Source organism: Macaca fascicularis, chromosome 7 (assembly GCF_037993035.2).
Source record: "Macaca fascicularis isolate 582-1 chromosome 7, T2T-MFA8v1.1".
Lineage (NCBI taxonomy): Eukaryota > Metazoa > Chordata > Mammalia > Primates > Cercopithecidae > Macaca > Macaca fascicularis.
In genome coordinates, this window is record NC_088381.1 from 85,050,504 (window position 1) to 85,076,162 (window position 25,659).

General features: G+C 51.0%; 1 protein-coding gene across 4 annotated transcripts in view; it reads right to left on the bottom strand.

Moving 5' to 3' along the window:
• Positions 1-5,240: 5,240 nt before the first annotated feature.
• ADAMTS17 (ADAM metallopeptidase with thrombospondin type 1 motif 17) overlaps positions 5,241-25,659 on the bottom strand; it is a 363,322-nt gene continuing 342,903 nt past the window's right edge. For all 4 annotated transcript variants that reach the window (XR_012415486.1, XM_015453452.4, XM_015453451.4 and 1 more), the window contains 2 exons: positions 9,839-10,016; positions 5,241-8,358 (listed from right to left, as the gene is read on the bottom strand). Coding sequence is in view for 3 of the 4 variants with exons in the window: in XM_015453452.4 (XP_015308938.1) it covers positions 8,198-8,358; positions 9,839-10,016 (339 nt within the window). In the remaining variant the exon portion in view is untranslated. The remainder of the gene's footprint in view (positions 8,359-9,838; positions 10,017-25,659) is intronic.

Consider the following 25,659-nt stretch of genomic DNA (forward strand, 5'->3'; position numbering starts at 1 on the left):
CCGTCTTGCAGTCACTTATGATAAGAACTTGGCATCTGCCTCCAAAGGCTCTGCCATATCAAAGGTGCTTCCTTGCAAGACCAATGGACCGGCCAACCCAGCCCAGGACTCCTTTTGTCTTACTTCCCCTGGCCTGGTTGGTTAATTCTTTCAATCTTTTTCTCTTGATGTTAAATGTTACTTTGTTTACTGTGGAATGTTTAATCTGTAACATTTATATAGTGACTATGTATATTATTATTATTATTATTATTTTTGAGACTGAGTCTCCCTTTGTCACCCAGGCTGGAGTGTAGTGGCGTGATCTCTGCTCACTGCAATCTTCACCTCCCAGGTTCAAGTGATTCTCTTGCCTCAGCCTCCAGAGTCCCAGTGCCTAGGACTATAGGCACCTGCCATCATGCCTGGTTAAGTTTCGTATTTTTAGTAGAGATGGGGTTTCACCAAGTTGGACAGGCTGGTCTTAAACTCCTGACCTCAGTTGATGCACTTGCCTCAGCCTCCCAAAGTACTGGGCTTATAGGCGTGAGTCACTATGTGTACTATTATGCATGGTTTGCAATATTGACTGACCTGTTGGAGGGGCTTGAGCCCGGTGCCCGTGGCTCTGACTACCAAGTGAATGGATAGTACTAAGGAGAACGGCATACTTGGGAACTCCAGGGAACTTTGGGCTTGTGTGATTGAAATGGCATCAGTAAAAGTCTGACACTGTAGAAAGATACAAATGTTTGTGGACCTGGTTATCTCTAATCTTGCACTACTCATGACACCAGGCAAGACAGTAAATCAATAGTGATGTTGCAACCCAGTGAGAATAGCATATTTGATTCTCATTCTTAAAGACCTAAAGGATGCTGCTGTGGTTGTCCCCATCATATTTCCGCACAATTCTCAGTCTGGCCTCTACAAAATTCAGAGTGGATCTTCTCTGACCACAGTGGACTACTGCAATTTTATCCAAGAATGAGCCCCACGCAAACTGCCATGCCAGGTGTGATATCTTTGCTAGAGCAGATGAACATGATTCAGATGCAAGGAAGATGGTCAGTGACTGGGGGAGGCATTCATTTCCATCCATATTAGAAAGGAAGAGTTGGGGCCAAGGAAGTGTGACAGACACAAGTTTCCGCTTGTCTTCCCTGGGGCTGATGTTAATTCTATTATGATATAGCCTGAGAGGGCCTGGATTGTAAAGACTCTCCCAAGAACTTGGGCTGATCCACTGTATCTGTGACATCACGTTAATCAGACCAGATGAGCAGGAAGTGGCAAGTTAACTAGAGGCCGTGGTAGGACACATGGACTCTAGGCTGGGGGAGAAAAGCCCCATGGAGATTTGAGGGCCTTTTTTTTTTTTCTTTTTTCTTTTTTTTTCTTTTTTTTTTTTTTTTTTTTTGAGATGGAGTCTCGCTCTGTCACCCAGGCTGGAGTGCAGTGGTGAGATCTCAGCTCACTGCAACCTCTGCCTCCCGGGTTCAAGCAATTCTCCTGCCTCAGCCTCCCAAGTAGCTGGGACTACAGGTACATGCCACCACGCCCGGCTAATTTTTGTATCTTTAGTAGACATGGGGTTTCACCATGTTGGCCAGGATGGTCTTGATCTCCTGATCTCCTGATCCACCCGCCTCGGCCTCCCAAAGTGCTGGGATTACAGGCATGAGCCACCGTGCCCGGACTGAAGGATCATTTTATCAGTGAAGTTTGTAGGAGTCCAGTACCTGGGGGCGTGTCAGGACATGCTCTCCAAAAGGAAGGACACTTTATTGAATCATGCCTCCCCATCATTAAGAATGAATTACAGTATGCCAAAAGCCTCTTTGGCTCCTGGAGGTAGTCCAAGGAGAATAATTCCCTGGCAGTAGGACTGAGCCTAATGGAACTGGCTCCATGTGCCAGGCTGGACATCAGCTGCTGGACGGTGCCTGTCATGTGCCTTCCCTCCTTTTAAAATAGGGAGTGTCTGCAGTGGTTGTCTTATGCTGTTGACACCATCTTCTCTTGACCCTCTCGGTGGAGGGAAGAGGATGTCTGTCTTTAGTTCTTGGGATTTTTAGAACCAGTGCTCAAGGACCTGTGCCTGGGGAGCCACGCTGGAGGAGCCACATCAGCACCTGATTCAGGGGATGCAGTCCTGAGCCTGATGCTGAAAGGAGATGAGACTTTAGGGCTGAGGTGGGGGAGGGGTGAGTGTATTTTACATGTATGTGTGAGTATGAAGGTTAATTTTATACATCAACTTGCCTGTGTTAAGGGATGCCCATGATTTCCGGAAGTGTCTGTGAGGCTGTTTCTGGAAGAGATAAGTGTCTGAATCCATAGGCTGAGGAAAGAAGATCCACCTTTACCAAGGTGGGTGGGCACCATCCAATCTGCAGAGGGCCCGAATAGAACAGAGAGGCTGAGGAAGGGTGAATCTGCACTCTCTGCTGGAGCTGGACCATCCGTCTTCTCCTCTGCCCCCAGAACTCCCGGTTCTCCGGCCTTTGGACTGCGACTGAATTGCAGTGGCAGCTTTCCTGAGTCTCCCGCTGGCAGACAGCAGATGGCAGGACTTCTTGGCCTCCAATCATCATGTGAGCCAATTCCCATAATAAATCTCCTCTTATCTATCCTCTTGGTTCCATTTCCCTGGAGAAGCCCAACGAATACAGGGGATGTGTGTGAATCTTCCAAAAATGGCCATAACAATGTTCCCCACTCTACCTGCTCTTCCAGAACCCTGACACCACCCCCAGCAAGAGGCGGACGCTTTGTCCCCTCCGCCGCCCTTAAACTCGACTGAGCCTTTGTGCCTGCCTTGCTCTTAGAGTATGGTGGGAGTGATGCTGTGGAAATTCTGAGTTGTCACAAGAGGTTGTGCAGCTCACTCTCAGGATGTTTGCCACCAAAATCCCATCATCCCTTAGAGAGGCCCCTTGCAGGTGTCCCGGCTGATGGTCCTAGCTGAAGTTCTGACTGGCAGCTGGCATCAGCGGCCACAGGTGCAAGACCACAGCCTTTCTGACCCTTCCAGTCTCTACTTGTCCTTTGAGCCACCCCAGCAGAGGTGAGTGGCCCTCCCCAAACCCCTTGCTCAAATTGCAGATTTAGGACAACTATGAAGCGCTATCTTAGGCCCAAACTTCCCGGGGGATTGAGTATGCACGTGGAGAGTCACGCGTGAGTACAGAGGTGGGCCAGGGTGGCTGTCAGGGCCCAAAATGTTCACTTGGAAAAGAACAGGATGCACGTGGTTTAGAAAGTCTTGAGTCCAGGTAATATGACCTAGGGAGAAAGTATATAGAAAAGGGTGGAGGGCTGAGCTTGGGGCACTTCATCACTAGCCAGATGGCGGGGAGAGGGGAGGAAAGTCAGCAGTGGGTGGTGCTGCAGAGGGGCTGCGTCAAAGGGGAGGGCCGCTGGGAGCTGGGGAACAGGACACTAGGATGTCCACGCAACCTGATGCCATGAAGTCATTGGTGACCTGTCAAGAAGAGCGTTAGTGCAGAGCAGAGGGTGAAAGCCAGGGGAGTTCATGACCAGAAGTGAGGCGGTGTGTGGAGTGCTGCTGGGGTGGTGGGGGGGATGTCAAGTGATGTTGGGAGGGCTGGCTTTCCAGGAGGGCTGGGCACCGCTTCCTTGTCAGGCAGAGAAGGTGGACACATGCAGGTAGGTTTGTACCTGGAAGCAGAAATGCAAGGGCTTTTGCTGAGACCTTTTACACAGAGAGGGCGCTGCAGTAAAAGCTTCCAACCCCAGCCCTTCTAGTCTGTGTCCAGGTCAGTGAACAAACCCACAGAGGACATCCTGACCTTTCTCTCTTCGGAGCTGTGCTCCTCTGGCTCATTCCCAGCTCTGTGCATCTCCAGGCTTCTCTGCCCTGTGGGGCTGTGGGCTCCTGAGTAGGACGGCTGTGGGCTCCTGAGTAGGACTTCTGTTCCTTTGCATTCTCTGCGGTTCTAGGAAGTGCTTGGTCCCTGACAGACGCCCACTCAACACTTGCTGATGGAGAGCTTGTCAATTTCATCTAACAAACCGGAATCACTGGGCCATCCAGGAATCGAAGCAGAACATGAAGAAATTCCATGCAAACAGGGCTGTTAAAAGCCAACCCGCCAGAGAGGGCAGAACGGAGGAAGGACGAGAGGGTTCCATGTCCTGGAGGCAGGTGGGCGATGGTTCTCAAGAATTAACACAAACCACGGGTTTTCCAGTGACCAGGGGGCTGTGGGCAGTATGTTGTCTGTCAAATTATTTATTTCGTTAGTGAGATTTCTGGGTGCTACTCCATTTTTCTTAGATAGGGTCTTGCTGTGTTGTCCAGGCTGGAGTACAGTGGCACAATCACAGCTCACTGCAGCCTCCAACTACTGGGCTCCAGTGATGTTCCTGCCTCAGCCTTCTGAGTAGCTGAGAGGGACTACAGGAGTATGCCACCACACCCAGCTAACTTTAGTAGACAGGGGTCTCACTATTTTGCCCAGGCTGATCAACTCGTGGCCTCAAGTGATCCTCCCATGTCAACTTCCCAAAGTTCTGGGATTACAGGTGTGAGCTGCTGCGCCTGGCCTGCTTTAGTCTTAATAGAGGGCTCTAAGGTTGTGGGTGTGGAGGTTTCTCCTGACTCCGGGAGGAGATGGACTCCCCATCCCTGTAAGCTGTGACATGTGTGTTCCATGTCAGGCCCAGATGGCATCCAAATGGCTGTGGTTGTTCCCACTGTGGTGGTGGTGTGGCACCCCTGTCCTGTCCGCAGTGCTGGGGGATGTGCAGGGCCGTGACTTGCCGTCACATCTGCTGGCGGAGGGAAGCTGTGAGGGCTGTTGGCAGGGTTGTGGGGTGGGGGTAGCGGGTGGAGAGTTGAGCATGGCTCTCCGGCCAGCATGGCCAGGGCCTGCACTCTGCAGCACAGGTCTTGGAGCCTGGGCTGCTCTGCCAGTGAAGTGGCTGCTCTACATCAGATGCACAGGCTCCCAGCACAACTGTCAGACCCTCATGTCCCCACCCAGGGTTTTGCAACCACAAAGGGATGAGGCCAGGACTGAATGATTTGTTAGCACTCGCTCATGGAGATGCAGCCATCCCTCAGAACTGCATTTCCCAGTGACCTCTGACACCAACTCCAGCTGTGGCCAGCAGGCTCCCCGCAGCCAAGTCCCTGGCAAGCCAGGTGACTGCCACAGTGGGGAAGGACACAGCCTCCCCGTCAGCCCTGAGGACTGGCTTTCATCTTTTACTTCACAGACAGCTTAAAACCATTATGGAAAAACATTTTATTACACATATTCAACTTGCTTCCAATGAAATGATTAATTTTTCATGTATAATGGCATCCAATGTTTGTCTTCTGTTTTTTTTTTTTTTCCTTTCAAAACCAGCACCAAAAAGAAAGTAAAACAAAAATACCATGGGTACAGTATGTAATGCAAGTTAACTAATGGAAAATATATACATTTGACTCTGAAATGAAAAAAGAACAATATTATTGCCATTGAGGCTCTTTTCCTGCATTCTGATCATATCAAGCCATGGTCAACTGAGAGGGTTTCATTTTGCACCAATAAAAATAGCACCATAGGATCGTGAGGCTCTAGTTAGTAACACGTGTGCAAGCACAAAGGTACAGTACTTGAGGGACAGTAGAGGGTGTTGTTAACAATACAGACACATCACTGCTGTGATCATAGTGGGACAAGAATGTCATGATGGTTTCACTGAAATCACTGCTCGTGCCATGAACAGGAAGGCAGGCTGGTGGATTTCAAGATAAGCTAAAAGGCCAGGCACGGTCGCTCACTCCTGTAATCCCAGCACTTTGGGAGGCCGAGGCAGGCGGATCACAAGGTCAGGAGAATGAGACCATCCTGGCTAACATGGTGAAACCCCGTCTCTACTAAAAATACAAAAAATTAGCCGGGTGTGGTGGCGGGCGCCTGTAGTCCCAGCTGCTCGGGAGGCTGAGGCAGGAGAATGGCGTGAACCCAGGAGGCGGAGCTTGCAGTGAGCCAAGATCGCGCCACTGCACTCCAGCCTCGGTGACAGAGCGAGACTCCATCTCAAAAAAAAAAACCAAAAAAACAAAAAAAATGAGCTAAAAGAGCTCCAAAGATGCGGACTTTAGGGGAACTAATGGGGGTGTCTGACAACCCAATCAATCCCTTTCATTCTGAGGGTGTGGGGCCCTTGCCAGGGTGACCAGGGGGCATATTTAGAGGCCCGGGGCCCATGCAGGAGACCAAGCTAAGGCTTCCTTAGTGAGCTAGCTCAGCTCTGCTCCTTGGCTGCAAAAGTCTAAATGTCTTTTGGTGAATTAACAGTTCATTTGGGGATGAAGGAAATGGAATCTCAGCTCCCCCAAAATTTTGAGGGCTTTGTGAAAATGGGAATTCAGGGGAGTCTTCTGGTGGCCAGGCCTGACGGGGAGGACAGGGTTCTGCACAGGCCCCCGGGGTGAGGGTGGGCCGCTCCATCCTGGCACTCTCAGTTCTTTCCACAGAGCACCCACAGAAGTTTCTCAACACTTCTCGTTGATTCAAGTGGAAGTGAGTAAATTCCCTGACATCCCTACCGCTTCTCTGCCTCTGGGGTAGTCCAAACACAAACACAGCTCGTCAGACAGGGTGGAGAACGCAGAGAGGTTTCTTTCTGATTTAAGCTAACTCTACTGTTGTGACATCTAACAAAACAAAACACAGAAACACAGCACCAATAAATCAAGAAGCACTGGGAGATGATCCCATGGAAATTAGTCCAAGTGAGACCTTCTGTCTGAAATCAGGGAGGAGGTGTGTTTCTTATGGTAAAGTCCTAGAACATAAGCACCCATGAAATGCCCACCAAGTTGGTGAGCAAAACAGGCCTCCTGGCATCTAGGGTCTCTGTTTCCAGCCTTCCTGGCCTCCTTGCAGGCAGAGTTCTACCATCCTCTGTGTTCTCAAAGAGGCCACTCTGTTCATCTGCTACCAGGCGTGAGGGTAGCAGGAGGGAAGGACCTTCATTGTGCATCATCCTTGCCCCACCAAGAAGATGGGTCAGTGATGACAGGCGTGATGATAATGGCTACCACAGAGTCTGGGCTACAGGAAGGCTCAGTGGGTGTGCAGCAGTGCGGGCCAGATGGCGTTCCTCCCCTGGTCCTGCCACATCAGGCTGCTCCGTGCCAGGATAGAGCAGTCAGGCCTTGCTCTATACATCCTAGGCCTGGGTTTTTGTCCTCAGAGGTCCCAAATGTCGTCTTCAGATAAATGGCCAAGGTTGGTAGAAAGCCACTGGGATGTGGTACAGCATCTCTAAGGTGCAAAGCTTTAGGAAGTGTGGGCCAGAGTAGATGCTCCTGGAAGGTGGGGCAGATGCCCATCTGCCCCAACGAAGCTGGCCCAAGCTTACCTTTGCCTTAGGCAGCAACCCCATCACCACAATTACCGTTTCCCATTTCACAGCACCTTGAAGAAAGGCCCTTCTGTTTCCCTACACGGTGGACAGCAGAGCTCTGAAAATTAGATGCTTCCCCAAACCCAGACTGTCTTGGAACATTCTTGCCATGTGGGTGGTGTGAACTGCGTGGCACTGTTGTCCTCGTTGGCATACATAGTTTACACTCTCAGGGACGAGACTTCCAAGGCAACACCTAGGATTTAGACACTATGTTGTCAGAGACAGGCATGGAGGCAATGTCCTGGTTCTCATGTGGTCAAGAAGGTAGATGAAGAGAAAACGTGGGCTCAGCAGCCCGGCCCTCTCCAGAGAAGCCACGGGTAGAGGCTCACCAACACCTGCCCCTCCCTCCAGGGTATCGCCGGCTTTCAGAATAAAGCCTCTTCTAACATGTCTCGTTTTGGGGATGTTTCCTCCATGATATACCAAGCACTGGGAATTCAAATGTCGAAAGCGAGCCAAGACAGGAACACTAAATGATGTCTCTCTTGACGGCTGTCTGCCAGAGGTGCTCCCCTTCGAGGTACCTGGAATCCTAGAAATTAAAGTTATTTTGTGACTCATGCCTACTTTTTCCTCACTGTAGAAAGCCATCCAGTGGCTGTTAACAATATATTAAGTACAGAAGCTTTAATGGCAAACGTCAAGTCCACACTCATGTTCTATGCAGTTGTATTCTTGTGGTAGCCTTGTGGGGGCATGGCCGCAAGGCTGATACGCTTGGGGGTGGGCGGCTTTCAGACCTCGAGTCTGAGCCGTGAGCGACCCCCGGGGCTGCGCGTCACGAGCTTGGCGGTGGCTGGCGCATCTTGTTTGCATAGAAGTCCCTGCAGGTCTGGCAGCAGCGCTGGTACCACCGCATGTCCTGGCAGAGGTTCTTTTCTCGGATGACCCGGCAATACACCGTCCACTGGTCTCGCGTGCATTTGTAGGTCAGAGCAGCTAAGGGGACAAAAGAGAACACCCAGGGTCAGGGATGGCCTAGGCGTGTCCTGATGCACGCCCAGGGAGGGCTTGTGGTCCCACCGTCTGGGCTCCCTCACCCTTGTGCACATGTCAACCCTATGCACTGATTAGGCCATGCCTCCTCCCAGGGCACTGGGGGTGCCACTTTCTGTCACAGGGACGTACCCTTGCATCCAAACCCAACCACATGACAGCGTGGTGGTCTGGCTGCCTCTCCAGGGAAGAGGGCACAGGCCACCTTGCTTCCAAGCTAAGTGACACTTACTGTTTTGTGGCTGAGGGTACCATTATTGTAGGCATTTATAAAACAGGACGACATGGAACAGTGAACATCAAAGGACCCCAAAAAGCATGAGGTCCAAGACATACAAGTGGCCCAAATATCCTTCAGGGTCTTGATTGTACAGAGAGAAGGCCCTGCTTGAGGGTGGTCTCTGGAAGTCACCAAGCAGGCCCGTGCTTGCAAAAGCCACAACTATACTTCCGGCAGCCCAAAGGCCTCCCCTGGAACAAAGATGCTACAAATCCCCTGCATTTCAGTGAGTTTCCAGCCTCAGGTAGGAAAATATTTCTCAGGGACTTCTATTTAGCAAAACAGAAACTCTGTTAAAAGGAATTATATCATTGTTTTGTATGTGTTGAGACAGAGTCTCACTCTGTCGCCCAGGCTGGAGTGCAGTGGCGCAATCTTGGCTCACTACAGCCTCTGCCTTCTGGGTTCAAGCGATTCTCCTGCCTCAGCCACCTGAGTAGTGGGGACTACAGGCATGTGCCACCACACCTGGCTACTTTTTGTATTTTTAATAGAGACAGGGTTACACTGTGTTGGTCAGGCTGGTCTTGAGCTTCTGACCTCAGGGATCCACCCATCTTGGCCTCCCAAAGTGCTGGGATTTACAGGCATGTGCCACCACACCTGGCCAGATCTTTAAGTGCTCCTCGTCTCCTCACATCACCACTGACCTGGGGCATGAACTGGTAAGAGGCCAGGTTCTGAGCACCCAGGGCCAAACCACGCACACAGTCTGCAGCCCTCCACCACACCTGTCTGCCGCTCGAGCATCAGCCTGGGGTGTGCCCCACGTGTGCATCCTCACGGCATCATGAAGGATGTCCCTGGAGCTTTCATTTCTAGAAAGAAGCACTTCCCTTCACATTCCTCACGCACAGGAAACCTACAATGTCTGTGGAACATTCTTCTGTGTTGGGCAAAAGGGTGAGGGGGATGCTCAGGGGCCTGTGTTTGAGACAGCAGTAAGCAAACACCAGTTCCACAACAGGGAATGGAATTCCATCTTTGAAACCTCTTCTACAGAACTGACACATGTCAGCCTTGTGTGACAAGTGAGGCCCAAGAAGGGGGCTTTCTAGCTGAAAGAACCTCACCATCAGGGAGGACTCACTGGGCAGGAGACACAGCAGCCCCCGGGGAACCGGGGCCAGTGAAGACACTCACCAAGGCGGGGGGAGGTGATGGTGTTGGCGTTGATCCTGTCGTTGCAGACCTCCTGGTAGCACTGTCTGTAGGGGGCAGGCTTCGAGAGGGCGGGGCACTCGCTGCCGTGGCGCCCTGTGACCTTGTGCATGCACTGCACCACCCGGGACTGCAGGCCCTTCCCGCAGGTCGATGAGCACTGCGGAGACAGGACAGCCTGAGTCGGGGGCTGAGACGATGGCCTTACAATGCGGCTCCCCCTGGGCTGGGGCATATGTCATGCCCAGGCACTTGCAATCGTTCAGGGCAAAAACAGCAGCTGCCTGATGGAAGACTTTCAAGATGTTATGGAATGCATGTTTGTGTCTCTGCAAAATGCAGATGTTGGAGCCATGGAGGTGGGGGCTGTGGGAGGTGAGTAGGGTTAGCTGTCATGAGGGCGGAGCCTCCACGCTGGGAATAGTGTGAGAAGGGAAAGAAACCCAGGCTCGCTCACTCTCCACCATGAGAGGACACGGTGGTCTGTACATCAGGAGGAGGGTCTTCACCAGACACGGGATCTGTTAGCACCTTGATTTTGACCCTCCACCTCCAGAACTGTAAGGAATAAACGTTTAAGCCACCTAGGCCTTGGTACTTGGTAACAGCAGCCAGGGAGACTTAGATGTGAGACGCCTGCTGAAATCCTACCTCCTGCTAGCTGCATTCCACCGCTCGCCTCTGCTCCAGCCTCTGAAGTTTCTGAGATGGTGAGCAGCATGGCTTGGTGGCCCCCAGGAAGGACTGGGCCTGATGACCACAGAGGTCTCCCCAGCACTATCTACTGCATGAGGCTCTGGGGCCTTTGCCCAGTCGTGGGCATGGAGAAGAGCCCGGTAATGACTGGGGCTGAATTTCCCACAAGCCTGGAGGATTGGGGCTTAGAATTAAGTAGAAGAAAATGAAGTACAACCTTTCTTGCATACCAGAGTCACGCACTAACATGTGGCTGACAGTGTTCATTTAGACACACATCCCTGGCTGCTAGTATCTCCAGCCCTAGCATGAGGAGGTGGCGTGTTTGCTAAAACCAGGTCAATGAAGTTGAGCAGAGGCCCCCAAATTCCCAAGGAGTGGACCTGGTAAGACTTTGCTCTGTGGTTCTGTTCTCCGTCTCTCCTCTTCACTTTTTTTTTTGAGATGGAGTCTTGCTCTGTCACCCAGGCTGGAGTGCAGTGGCGTAATCTCTGCTCACTGCAACCTCCGCCTCCCTGGTTAAAGCGATTCCCCTGCCTCAGCCTTCTGAGTAGCTGGGATTATAGGCACCCACCACCACACCCAGCTAACTTTTTTGTATTTTTAGTAGAGACAAGGTTTCACCATGTTGGCCGGACTGGTCTCGAACTCCCGACCTCAGGCAATCTGCCTGCCTCGGCCTCCCAAAGTGCTGGGATGATAGGAGTGAGCCACCGTGCCCGGCCTTTCTTCACGCTCTTTAAAGCATTTGCCAGGCAGGAACTGGCCAGGTATTTGCGTCCTCTACTCAGATCCTGCTCTTGAGCTTTTTGGCCCTTGCTTTCTCCCAGGAGCCCTTGGAACAGTCTCTTCTCCCTTACATTGGCCTCTTCCCAGGAAGACAGCCAGGTCCATGAATATACTTTCTGTCTGGTGTCCACCAGAGGCCACACAACCCCTGATTTACAGGGTTCTGAGAGCACTCAGCAAAACCAGGTCGGCAGCCCAGCCGGAGTTAGTAATGGCACCTTGGGGTGGAGAGAAGGGAGCAGGGCCTGGAGCAGCCTTGTTCTCTGAATGCCACACGTGGTGAGGGAGGCAGGTGCCCTGCAGGTCCTGTGCTTCCCATGTCCTCACTCTTGGTCCTGACCCTGGCCTTGTTGGAGAAAGGACCTTCCTGGGGGCCATGCGGAGTCTCTAGACACAGGCCGAGTGGGAGGCGGTGGTGTCCCATCTGTGCCTGGGAGGGCTGTCTGCTCCCAGGAGGGGTTTCTGCAAGCCAGACAGATTCCTCAGCTTCCTTGCCTGACAAGCAGGTTCATGCTTTGTGTGTCTTTTTTCACTTTAGAATGATAAACATTCAGAGGGAATGTTGCTATAAAGGGGCACCGGTTTTTTTAGCTCACAAAGAAGGTGTGAAAACCACAAGCAGCTCCCCTGTGGGCCCCCGGCACGTTCAAACTGAAACCCGGGCTCTGACCCAACAGGCCAGGCCAGCCCTAGGGCCTCCACTTCATGCCTTGTTCCTTTCTTAGATAAACCCTTCGGAGGCTGCTTATGACCTTACAAATACATACATTACACATGCAGATTTCAGGGCTCCATCCCAGACCCAGCAGTCAGCATCAGGCACATGGAAGTTTGAGGAGTGCTGAGGTTGAGGGATGAAGTCGCACAAGGAGGTTCCCGCCTTGAACACAGGACAGGCGCTACAGCAACGTGACTCTTGCCCTGTTGGCGTTGGGGGCACCTTGGAGGAAGCTGGCTGCACACTGGGATTTACTGCATGGAGCTACCTGGTGAGCTTTGAAAAATCCCACACCAATACAATCAGATGGTGGAGGAGGTCCCAGGACTGAGGGCTCAGTGTGTTTAAAGTTCTCCAAGTGGTTACAATGGGCATTCAGAACCAAGAGCCTCTGACTTAACCTGAACCTCCCCGCAGGGCCCTGTGGAGAATGCAAAGAGCTCTCTTTTCTTCCTGTTAAGGAGTAGTTGTGTCTTTGCACACACAAATACGTATAACTAAGCAAGAACAACATCCAGGCGCAGCCCTGACTGCAGTTTATAGCCAGATGACAGGTATGCCTGAAGGTAAGGGAGCAAAGGCTTTCGGTCAAAATTGTTTTTAGAGGCCAGGCACGGTGGCTCACGCCTGTAATCCCAGCACATTGCGAGGCTACGGCTGGCGGATCATGAGGTCAGGAGTTTGAGACCAGCCTGGCCAACATAGTGAAACCCTGTCTCTACTAAAAATACAAAAATTAGCCAGGCATGGTGGTGTGCACCTGTAATGCCATCTACTGGGGAGGCTGAGGTAGGAAAATCGCTTGAACTCGGGAAGTGAAGGTTGTGGTGAGCCGAGATTGCGCCACTGCACTCTTGCCTAGGCAACAGAGCGAGGCTCTGCCTCAAAAAAAAAAAAAAAAAAAAAAAAAAATCACTTATGAAAGCAATCTGGTAAGTAGTGGTACCCAGAAACTGAGAGTCCACACAAATGTGGTGGATGAAGGAAAAGGCCAGTGTTCCCAATGCAGAACAAAGCCACAGAGCCGAAAGCTAAATGCAGAGAAAAGTCATGCCAATCCCCTGCAAAACCATGCAACCTGTCCACTGAGAGCAGGACACAGACTGAAAAAGGGCAGCATTTGAGTGAAGTCAGATATGACCATGTGTCCTCTGGCAAACCGACAGGTGACTCAAAGTGGAGCTGGTGACGATGAGACCAAGATTGCAATCACTAGGTTGCACCATACAAAACTGCTTATATTCACCTGTTTTGACCTCAATGCATCCATTTCATAAGGGCTCCATTTTATAACACACTAAAGAAAATAGTAGAGTCCTGGAGCAAGATGGCCGAATAGGAACAGCTCCAGCCTCCAGCTCCCAGCGCAAGCAACACAGAAGACGGATGATTTCTGCATTTTCAACTGAGGTACCGGGTTCATCTCACTGGGGGTGCCGGACAATTGGTGCTGGTCTGGGGGTGCAGCCCAACCAGCAAGACCTGAAGCAGGGCAAGGCATCGCCTCACCTGGGAAGCGCAAGGGTGGAGGGAATCCCTTTTCCTAGCCAAGGGAAACTGAGACACACAACACCTGGAAAATCGGGCAACTCCCACCCTAATACTGCACTTTACCAAGGGTATAGCAAACGGCACACCAGGAAATTATATCCCACACCTGGCCGGGAGGGTCCCACGCCCACGGAGCCTCCCTCATTGCTAGCACAGCAGTCTGAGATCTAACTGCAAGGCAGCAGCGAGGCTGGGGGAGGGTTGCCCACCATTGCTGAGGCTTAAGTAGGTAAACAAAGCCTCCAGGAAGCTTGAACTGGGTGGAGCCCACTGCAGCTCAAGAGGATGTGGAGAAACAGGAACACTTTTACACGGTTGGTGGGATTTTAAACTAGTTCAACCATTGCGGAAAACAGTATGGTGATTCCTCAAGGGTCTAGAACTAGAAATACCATTTGACCCAGCCATCCCATTACTGGGTATATACCCAAAGGATTATAAATCATGCTGCTATAAAGACACATGCACATGTATGTTTATTGCAGCACTATTCACAGTAGCAAAGACTTGGAATCAACCCAAATGTCCATCAGTGACAGACTGGATTAAGAAAATGTGGCACATATATACCATGGACTACTATGCAGCCATCAAAAAGGATGAGTTCGTATCCTTTGTAGGGACATAGATGTAGCTGGAAACCATCATTCTCAGCAAACTATCACAAGGACAGAAAACCAAACACCGCATGTTCTCACTCATAGGTGGGAACTGAACAATGAGATCACTTGGACTCGGGAAGGGGAACATCACACGCTGGGACCTATTATGGGGAGGGGAATGAGGGGAGGGATGGCATTGGAAGTTATACCTGATGTAAATGACGAGTTGATGGGTGCTGACGAGTTGATGGGTGTAGCACACCAACATGGCACATGTATACATATGTGACAAACCTGGACGTTGTGCACATGTACCCTAGAACTTAAAGTATAATAAAAAGAAAATGTGGCACATATACACCATGGAATACTATGCAGCCATAAAAAAGGATGAGTTCATGTCCTTTGCAGGGACATGGATGAAGCTGGAAACCATCATTCACAGAAACTATCACAAGGACAGAAAACCAAACACCACATGTTTTCACTCATAGGTAGGAACTGAACAATGAGAGAACACTTGGACATAGGGTGGGAAGCATCACATACTTGGGGGCCTGCCAGGGGGTGGGGGGTTGGGGGAGGGATAGCATTGGGAGAAATGCCTAATGTGGATGACGAGTTGATGGGTGCAGCAAACCAACATGGCACATGTATACCTATGGAACAAATCTCTACGTTGTGCACATGTACCCTAGAACTTAAAGTATTATAAAAGAAAAAATAAAAGATAAAAAAAAAAAAGAAAATAGTAACATTTCTAAATTTGAATGTTTATAATGCATAACTTTAAATATGAATGTGTAACTACATCAATACATTACTTAATGGTAGGCATTTAATGAGTCCACTTATACCACTAGAGACTTTTATATCTAAATGGGTTATGTAATTTAAAAGAAACCCTGCTTCCTGGGAAAATGGGCTTACCATATAATCAGGGTTCATTTCTGTGAATTGGCATGTATGAGGCCCACTTAAGAACAGCGAGCCAGGCACGGTGGCTCACACCTGTAATCCCAGCATTTTGGGAAGCTGCGGTGGGCAGATCACCTGAGGCCAGGAGTTCGAGACCAGCCTGGCCCACATGGAGAAACCCTGTCTCTACTAAAAATATAAAAATTAGCCGGGCATAGTGGTGAGCGCCTGTAATCCCAGCTATTTGGGAGGCTGAGACAGGAGAATCACTTCAACCCAGGAGGCAGAGGTTGCAGTGAGCCGAGATCACGGCACTGCACTCCAGCTTGGATGACAGAGCAAGACTCTGTTTCAAAAAAAGAAAAAAAAAAAAAAAAAAAAGGATATACCTGCTGACTGCTGACCTGCAGGCAATACCAATATCCCTTTTCTCTTCAGATCTTTCCTTGGACCATTGGCCACAGTGCCGCCTCTACTGCAAAACATGTGCCCAGGAGGGAAAGCCAGGCATCTTCCTATTTCTTCCTGGAGAGAGGAGCACGAGGTGGGGGGCTGCTGGATTTCTGGGGAGGAAACTGCACAGATGGATGGAGGAGCCCACCTCACTCCCCTGCATCTCTTGAGGAGGTGCCCTACCAGCTGGGGAGTCAGCCCCACAGAATCACTGCTGTTAAGGGGCTCAGTCCTGCAGGAGTGCCAGGAAGGGCTTCCGTTTCCTCTGTGAGAATTGCTACTATGTATGTGAAAATCACACAAGGGCAAGGGCTTCACCCTGTGGGTCTATTAAAACCAAGTGCAGCATTGGCAAGGTTTCTGCCTGGAAATGATCAATGACCATCATGAAACTCAGGCATTTAGGGTGACCTTGCAGACAGATGTCCCCTCTGAAAGGTCTTAGTGTTGTGCAGCCTGCTCTGGGGCTGAGGGGAAAAGGCTGGCATGTGGCACATCTCCAGCATATGCAGGTGGTGTGCCTGCTCTTCCCAAGGGATCCCTCATAGGCCTCCACGGCAGCGTGGAACATTCCACAACAATCCTCACGGCTGATGCCGGCCACTGAGGTTGGCAGGGGTCCATGTCTTGCTCAAAGTTGCAGAGGTAGGAGTGGCAAGTGGTCCAGTGACCCCCATCTCATGGACTGAATTCCATCCTCCTATGTGAATAAGAGGTTGTACTAAATGGAGCTTTAATTGGAAGTGGGAATCAAAGAACCAGGTCACTGCCCATCTCCACCATTTACTCATTATCTTTCCCAGCCTGGGTCACTGGCTTTTAATTTTCCAGTCTATAAATAGAACTGCTCCATGAGATCATGGAAGGGTGTCTCCAAAGTCCTTCAACAGGGACAGGTGTCTGTTCTCACTGTTCACTAGTGTCGCCATGAGGCAGGGCCAGGTCAGGGCCAGGCGGGAGGTGGTTTTGAGGGCAGGTGGTCCCAAGGGCTCTGCCCCTTGTAGGCATTTTACTCTCATCAGAATTAGGGTTTGCTTAATTCTAGCTGGAGTCCTAGTGGGTGCTGTTCACACAGCTGTGGGCTATGGGTGGCTCTGGCTCACCTGGAAGAATTTTTGAGAATTTTGGGGTGTTTGCTTAACTGCCTGAAGCTGTGTCTGGGCCAGCCCCCTAGAGGATGCTTCCATGTGTTAGGTGAGAAGACAAGTTACAAAGTGGCATGTACAGAAGCCACCCCGTTTTAATATAGATGTGTGTGTACCTATGTAACAGTTTGGAAGACAAACCATTATGAAAATTTACCATGTCAGCATATGGTTTCTGGGACTAATTTTCCTTTTAGTGTGTTCTATAGTAAGAACTACTTTTATAATTAAAATAAAACTGGAGAATTCTGCCAATGACTCTTTGGTGTAACCTGCTGGTGGCCCACGATCCTAACCAGCTGCATTTTCATTTGAGTTGAGGTGGTGCCAGGCCTGCCCTGGCCTAAAATCCACAGGTATATACTTTCCTTAACCAGAGTTTTGATGGAGAGGCTGTGCGGTGTGGGGCACCAGGGGGAAGGGGGGCCTGTTGGCATGCTACATCCCCACTTACTAGCTGTGTGACCTCAGGTAAATGACTTAACCTCTCTGAGCCTCAGTTTATTTGCAGCATGAGGATAATAAACTCTTGTTTATAGAATTGTCTCCTGGAGTAGAGGCAGTGTGGAACAGGAGCCTAGCGGGGGGTCTCAGAGTGGAGCTCAACAAATCCTGCTGTTATTATTCTCAACAGCAAATGCACGGCCAAGAGCACAGACAGCTGGCCAGGGAGCTCCTGGAGCCCAGCAAGGCACACTGCGTCACCTGGCCCACTCCCTTAGCACTCCCTGGGCTGCCCTTAGGTCACCAGGCCCTCCACAGGCAGGTGCAGACAGCCCTGTCTGCCTGGCTCCCTGAGTTGATCTGGCAGCCAGACCTCGGGGAGCACAATTAGAGGCTGTTTTGGTCCTGAAGACAAACATGATTCCAGACAGATCTGAAGGGGTTGCTGTTGAAGGACATCCTCGTAACCTGAGCTGGGCGGTGGTGGGAAGGATAACAGGCACATGGGGTGAATTCCTTCTCTGTTGGCCTCCCCTGAGGCTTCAGCTTTAATTGAACAGTGAGGAGACTGCAGTGTCTCCTGATAGCATCAAACTTGCCCCAAGCATCGCTGTGAAGCCATTTTTTAGGCTTTAATAATCCAAGCAAACAGATCTATAAAAAACATATCTGGTCTTGTTTGAAGCTCTCACTGACAGTCCTTTTGTCAAGGGGCTCATCACATCCACATTTCATGTGGCTTCCCAAGACTCAGGTAACTGAGACAGAAATGGAGGCAGCAATAAATTTAACCGAAAAGCTCCTTGCCAGGAAACCTGAAGTGAGTGGAGCCCCCACCCCAGCAGGTGCCCACAGCCGTGCATCTGAGCTGGCCACCCGGTGGAGAGGCAGCCTCCGCATCCGCCCACCACCCTTCCCAGGCAGGGAGGGGGTGTCACCGGAAAAACAGTAACAAAATTGTTGATGCGCAAAGGGCAAAAGGTTCACGGCAACAAAGGGAAGAGGTTCAATTTGGATTTACTCATGTGCTTTTTTGTGCAAATTATTTCATGAAGTTACTGTGAAAAAGAGATTTCCCTTTAGGTAGAGTTTCCAGCAAAAAGAGAAAAGATGTTAGGTTCCCCAGACCAACGTGATAGTGAGACACTGTGCAAGCGTTACTAGCTTCTTTAATAATAATAGAAACGGCAGTCGCCATCGCAGCAGGGCCCACCTCCTGCCTGTCTGCTGTGTACAGGGCACCGGGCTTATGTACGAGCTTGTTCATCCTCACACTGACAGCTGCTGTGGCCAGAGCTCAGAACACAGTAGGTGTTCAATAAGTGGTGTCTGCTAGGGATGCGGCACCACCTTTCAGAGAGGCAGAATGTGAGGTTTCAGAGTGTCCATGTGAGTGTCCAGAGAGTCCCTGCCTCCCACCTGCCCGCACCACCCCCAACAGGGAGGAACCAGGTCTCCATCACCCCTACCCTGATGACATCCTTCCCCACAGCGGGATTCCCTTCTCGCAGCTTCTCCCAGCTGTAAAATCACAACTGTAAATAACACCAGATCCCAACAGGATGTTTTGAGAATTAGCCAGAGGAGGCTGTAAAGCTCTCAGGAAGAGGAAAACACTCCAGGAATGTCAACTACATGCCTGGGCTGTGGTTCCTGCAGAGTGGCCCAGGCAGGGCTGCCCCCCACTGGCTCCCCCCACTGGCTTTGGGGTGAGCACAAGCCCAGGATGGGGTGAAATCATGCAAAGCTGAACTCTCAAAGCACAGTGAATGCACCCCCATCCCCACTGAGTGAGTCTCTGAGGGGCCAGCCTGCCTCAGGCTGGTTTTGGATAGCAAAGAAAGAGACAGACAGAATCCTGACAGTAACTGCATTTTCTGCTGAAAAGGTGCTTGGCTGGTGAAATGTCAAAAGCTCTTCAAAAGCATTTTGAACAGATTTCCCCCCGAGACTTGGCATGAGCAAGGAAAACCTCAAAAGCGGTTGAAACCTGAAATAGCAGTGTTAAACGACAGTGAAAATCCCCTGTGCCATCGCTGAGAAACAGGAAATGCTTTATAAACACACACCCCCTCCCACTCCCCCTGCGACACCTGCTTTCTTCCTGGCAGTCTCAGCTTCAGGTGTCCCTCATTCCTCCGAATTCGCAGCCTGCTGACCTGCACATTGTGGTTGGGACCTTCTAGCTAGGGAACCAGGAGGCTGAGGTGACCCCCGATGGCCTGCAGGGGCCGGATGGCCTCTAGAGCTCTTGGGGACTGAAGCACAGAGGAGACCACGGGACAGCTCTCATCCTCTTTCCCGGGGCTGGAGCTGTTCCCTGTGGGCAAATTTGCTTCCCATCACCCACTGCGAAAGTTGCAGCGAGACAGCTGCCCCAGGGCATGCCGCCATCACGTGTGGGTACTCAACCACAGCACGCACCATTTATGGGGCCTGAGCTACACTCGATGGATGGTTCTTCGAATACATAAACATTTTATAGGCCCATATAAGAAATGAGATTCTGATGAGAGACGAGGCTGACGACTGCCCCAGATGGTGATTGTGAAAATGATGATGATCAAAAGCCCCTACTGGGCATTTCACTGGGGTGAATGCTATACTTGGATGCCATTCACTCCTCAATCAGCCCTATGAGGGCTACCCCCAAACTCATCTGATGGCGGATGATGCCCACACAAGGTGAGACGGGGACAGCAGCGGGGCTGGGTTGTGAACCTGTGTTGTCTTAACCACCTGTGCTGCTCTGAGGTCAATGACAAAAAAGCACTACTTAGGGATGATGGCTTTTGACTTACTAGCCACATGCAGGCAGTGATTAGAATCTAGAGTGTGGTGGAGACGGGGGGGGGGGTGACCAGGCTCCCCCACTCTCTGATCTCTCACTCCCTGCAAAGGTGGCTGCTTTGACAAGGGACACTGAGCAAATGGAGGGACGGCGTGGGGCCCAGGAGATGGAGGCACTGGCCTTTGGACCATTCAGCATGGCCCTGTGGCCCACCTCACTTCCCTGCAGCCACCCCTCCTGGCAATTTCCTGGGACCTCACTGCTCTTCAGCAAGCTCACTGCTCTCATCTGAGCATGGTCTGGGTCTCGAACTTCTCTCTGTAAAGCACGGATGGCTCGATGGCGGGCTCTGTGGACTCACACACAGTGTTCCACACTAAGGAAGTGTCTGTCCCCACTCCTTTTTGCCCCTGCCCAGAAAAGCACTGAGTTTCGGTCACTGCCTTTCACTGGCTGCTCACATTCCTAGGAGTGATGGCAAATGGAGGATCTACCTCTCTTGATCTGGATGCAGAGTGCTGGCTGCTGCCATGGCACAGTTTCACATGTCCCAGAAAAGGGCCCCAGGGTCCCCAGTGCCTTGTGCACTTGAGTTTTGATGCTCACATACTCTTCAATAAGGACTCAACTTTTAATTTCACAATTAAGGGGAGGCTAAACATGCAGGATCTCCTAGAGGGATAACAGATTTACATTACAGTGTAAATGATTGACTCAAAGCCTTTGGGGGAGCAGATTGTGATGGGCGTGGTGGGCTGAGGAGAGAGCAGACAGATACTTGATTTAATAACGAGCACATGAGCATCTTAGACTCAGCTCCTTCTGGTTTCAAATTCGGAATCTAAGCCTCCGACATGATCTTGCACTTTAAGCCAAGGTGGGTTACCAGCCCTGCCATTTTCTAGTTGTGTGACTTTGTGAAGAAAGCCATATCACCACTCTGAGCCTCAGCTTGCTCATCTGTAAAACAGGGACTGACGGGTGAGGGTCCAATGACATACCCTGAGTGAAGGTGCTTTGTAAATTCTAAAGCAACAGCAAATGTCACGGGCCAATGTCACTGATCCCAATAAAAGTTGTCTTACCCTCTACCTGCACCCACCCCCAGTTGTGGCTCCCCAGGCAGGGGCTGTCTGGATCCCACAGTGCTGACTGCATACCCACTCAGTGGGACTTAGCATGGGACACTATAGCCAGCTCCTTGTCTGTCTCCCTTTAGGCAAGAGTCACTGTCCACTCTTGTACCACCAGCACAGGGTCTGGCACAGAACAGCAGCTCCAGAAATGTCGGCTGAACTGAAGTGACTTGGCCACATGCCCACAGCAACTGGGGGCCACAGCTGGGCAGGCAGGCCTTGCCGGCTGGGGTGGGGCGGGTGGGTCAGGCCACACCAAACAAGTGCGGGCCTCAGAGATGGTGTGTCCACATTGAAAACTGTCTGTAACTACCCTCTTGCGTGATACACTGCTAAGGTTATGGAACTCGAGCCTGTATCTCCCTGCCTAGAACACAGAGAGGTATCTAACAGCTGGGTTTCCGGGGAGCACAACGACATAGCAAAATACACATGAACTCGACCTCAGACTGGTTCTCCCTGACTTCCTCCTAGGGCTCAGAGCACACAGATCCTTGAACATGTACTGCATCATTTGACTCGAAAGGCCTCTGAGAGGCACTGTTATCTCCACATTACAGACAGAAAGAAGGCTGCCTTAGGCTGTCAGGGTGCTCAGAGGCCTTGCAAGTCAGATCAGTCCCCTCCACTGGCACCAGGGGCTCAACGACCACTTTCTTCTTTTCAGTATAAGGGAACACCGTTCTCTTCCCTTGGTCTATTAAGTCATGGTTTTCTTTAAAAACATCATCCATTATAATCCCTCCAGAATGTGTTTTTCATTGGAAACATCCCATCATTTCAGTGGTGATGAATGCTCAGAAGTCATGCCATCTAGAAAGAAATGAGATTTCCTCCTCCCCCATTTTAAGGGCCCGCCACCCCCGGAGTGGAATACATAGACCCGGCATTCAGTGGGTGAAAACAATGATCGGCATTGTTTTCTGGAAAGAGCTACTATCCCGGGTGGGAAGGCAGCTGCAGGTCATTTTTCAAACATACCAGAGCGATAGGAGTGCTCTAGGCAGGGATGGGAACATGACTTGCGTCCCTCACACATGACCCCGGTTAGGGTTTTGCTGCTGGCCGAGGTCAGGATGAGGGGTAGGGGCAGGAAGAGAGGGGCCCCATCTTCCCTAGGGGCCTGCCTGCCTCCCCAAGGCTCTGAGTGGCAGGAGTGCTCAGCCATCCCTGGGCGTCCTCTCCCAGCTAGCACCTGCAGCATGCTCTTGGACTGGCCCGTTCCTCACCTCCCTGGAAACAGTCTCATCTTTCTCAACAGCACCTTGGGGTGAAGTGAGAGGAGACTGCTTGGATGGGGATATCAAAGCTTCCATCTGCTGAAAGATTCACCTTTTGAGCTCCCTCTATTGCGACATAGTGAGGGGAACACCTGCTTAGCCCAGCACGCTGCTGCCGTGGCAGTGTTTGCCTCCCAAGAGCTAGAAACTGGACAAGAAATAGAAACTGGAACAACTGGTTACATGAACAACCTTCCACAGATACAGTGATACATGGAGAGCGTTCCGCCTTCTCTCTGCTTTCCTTTTGGGCAATTTGTCTGCTGCCTTCAAATGCCAGCACATGACGAGGTTTGGTGGCTCGTTACAGGAAGGAAGCCCTGGGTGACTGGTTTAAAAATGCAGTGGAACCCATGGGTGCAACCGAGGCACCATCTGCAAGCTGGACAGCAAAGATGACACATAAACCATACGGCAAACCCAAACAGTTCAAATCAGACAAAAACGCTGGGGAAGCCTCATCCCGTGGAATCTAATTAGAAAGGTCTGGTCTCCAGGGACTGAGGACATGGGCTCCCCACCACCACCCTGGGGAAATGTATTCTTCCCACTTCTCCAGAGAAGGCAGAGAGGGAAAAATGGGCAAGTTTCTCTACCTGGGGGGAGGGTACAGAGGGGCAGGTGGTGTGGCGGGTGCCCAGCCCCCAACTCTCCCAGGTGATGGCAGCAGGAGGGAGGGTGGTGAGGTTGACAGTTGGGGTCGGGGTCTCTTGGTTCATGTCTATGCAGCCCCCACCAGCATGCTCCTGGTACACCACACACACACACACACACGGTGCCAACTCCAGTTTAATGTCCCTGCGGGCCCTCTCTGCTTTGCTAAAACCAACCTTCCCCCAGCTCAGCCTCAGGCTCAGGCTCTGGCTCTGGCTGGGGACCCTTGCTAAGCCCTCTTCATAACAGCCTGGTGCACACAATCGGATGCCATCTGATGCCAGCTCCAGACAGTGGCTGACACAGTTTGGGTGTCTGTGCCCTCCAAGTCTCATGCTGAAATGTGTCCCCCAGTGTTGGGGTGGGGCCTGGTGGGAGGTGTTTGGGTCACGGGCGTGGGTCCCTCAGGAATGGCTTGCTGTCCTTTCCATGGTCATAAGCGAGTTCTCGCTCTGTTAGTTCACCAAGAGCTGGTTGTTAAAAAAAAAGTCTGGGGCCTCCACCCTCTCTCTCTCTCGCTCCCTCTTTCACCATGTGACATGCCAGCTCCACCTTCTGCTGCAAGTAAAAGCCTCCTGAGGCCTCCCCAGAAGCAGATGCCAGCACTGTGCTTCCTATACAGTCTGCGGAACCATAAGTCAAATAAACCTCTTTATCAATGATCTAGTCTTAGGCATTCCTTTACAGCAATGCAAAGTAGATTAATACCGCAACCAAGATGTCACCGAGGCCCTCACATCCCACAAATCCCTCTTGTTCTTACTGCAGTGACAGCTTGTCAAACGGGCTATGGCAAAAGTGGGCACAGTGACTCCAACCCCTCACTCTTCTGAAAGCCTGGAAGTGTTATTCACAGCATGGCTGGTGAAGAGAGGATGGCCAGGCAAAAGGCTTCATCTTACCTGACAGGCATTCCCGGAAGGCTGAAGGTCCTGTCTGGGGAAACTTGCAGTGTCCTTGGCCAGGGAGGGACCCCAAACAGCAGACGAGGGAAGGCTCATGGGCTGAGTGAGCCACGCGATGCATGAGCACCAGGTCCCGGGCAGGACTGCTGAGTGTTATTCCTGTCCATCCTTTGGTAGTTTTGTGGCTCCTCGTACCAGGAAGGTCAAGGTACTTAAGAAAGCAAAAGTGTCCAGCTAGTCCTCAGAACCAGAATGGTCATGCTGAGGAGAGCCAAGCCCTGCAGCCCAAGAACCATCTACAAGATGCCCCTCAGCTTAAAGGCGCCATCATGGTTCCTACCCAATCCCTTCTTGCTTTTTCCACCAAACAGCCTGAACACTGAACTGGGTCCAGGAGCTTGGACTCTGCCGGGGTGTGGGCGAGGCAGGTAACTGCTCTGAGCCTCCATTCCCTCTTCTGTGCAGCAGGGGTGACAACTTTGGCTAGAGGGGACCAGTGACATGAGGCACAGGGGTACCCCACAAAAAGGAAAGTAGTGCTAGGCACTCCAATCCCAGATGGGCAGGTGTGGCCCAGGCCTAGAACTGACCACTTCTTGCCTCCGCTCCTGCCCCGGACCCCTGTGGGCACAGGCGCCAACAATAGTACAGGCTACATTTAGGGCGTGGTTGCTAGGACCCTTCCAATTCGCTGATGACAATGACAGCTTTATTCCAGTACACATCTGAACACTTAGTGTCCAATGTTATTCTGCCTGTTACTGTTAGGCAGGTCCGCTTCTACATCTTCTGGACTCTCTGTAACCATGTAGGTGTAAGGTAGTCATCAATTCTTTAGATGATCCTGCACATTTGCCAACGTGCTACTTATGGATCAGAACCTAGTCTTTTGATAGCTCACCTATATGTCTCTGGGCTAGAATCAGTGACCTTTTTCAAGCTAGGTCTGGATGTGCTTGGATAGAGAATTTCTCAGTGTTGTCTATAAAAGGCTGGAAGCCCTACTGATAAGACAAGGTTAAGTCAGATTGGAATGGGTTATAACCCTGGGGATTGTGCCCCAAAACCCTGTGACCTTTGGGTGGCGGATTTTGGGCAATGAAATGAAATGGGTTTAGTGGTCAAAGTGCTTAGACACATATATGAACATTCTGAAACCTCTAAGCATCTCTGAGAAACAGGCAGGGCCAGTGTTTATGATTCCCATTTCTGAGATAAAGCGACCAAGGGGTCAGAGAGGTTAAGGCACGTAAGTGGAGAGTCAGAGCTGTCATTCAGTCCCTTAATGTCTCTATTGCATGAGTTCGAGTCCTCATGGCTCGAAGGCCTTCCTTCCTTCCTCCCTCCCTCCCTTCCTTCCTTCCCTCTCTCTTTCTCTCTTTCTTTCTTTCTTGATGGGGTTTCGCTCTCTTGACTGAGCTGGAGTGCAGTGGTGTAATAATGGCTCACTGTAGCCTTGACTTCCCTGGCTCAAGTGATCCTCCTGCCTCAGCCTCCTAAGTAGCTAAGACTATGGACATGTGTCACCACGCCCGGCTATTTTTTTTATTTTTATTTTTATTTTTGTTTGTTTATTTATTTTGTAGAGACACAGTCTCCCTATGTTGCCCAGGCTGATCTTGAACTTCTGGGTTCAAGCAATCCTCCTGCCTTGGTCTCCCAAAGTGCTGGGACTACAGGTGTGAGCCATGATGCCCAGCCAAAGCACATGTATCTTTTGT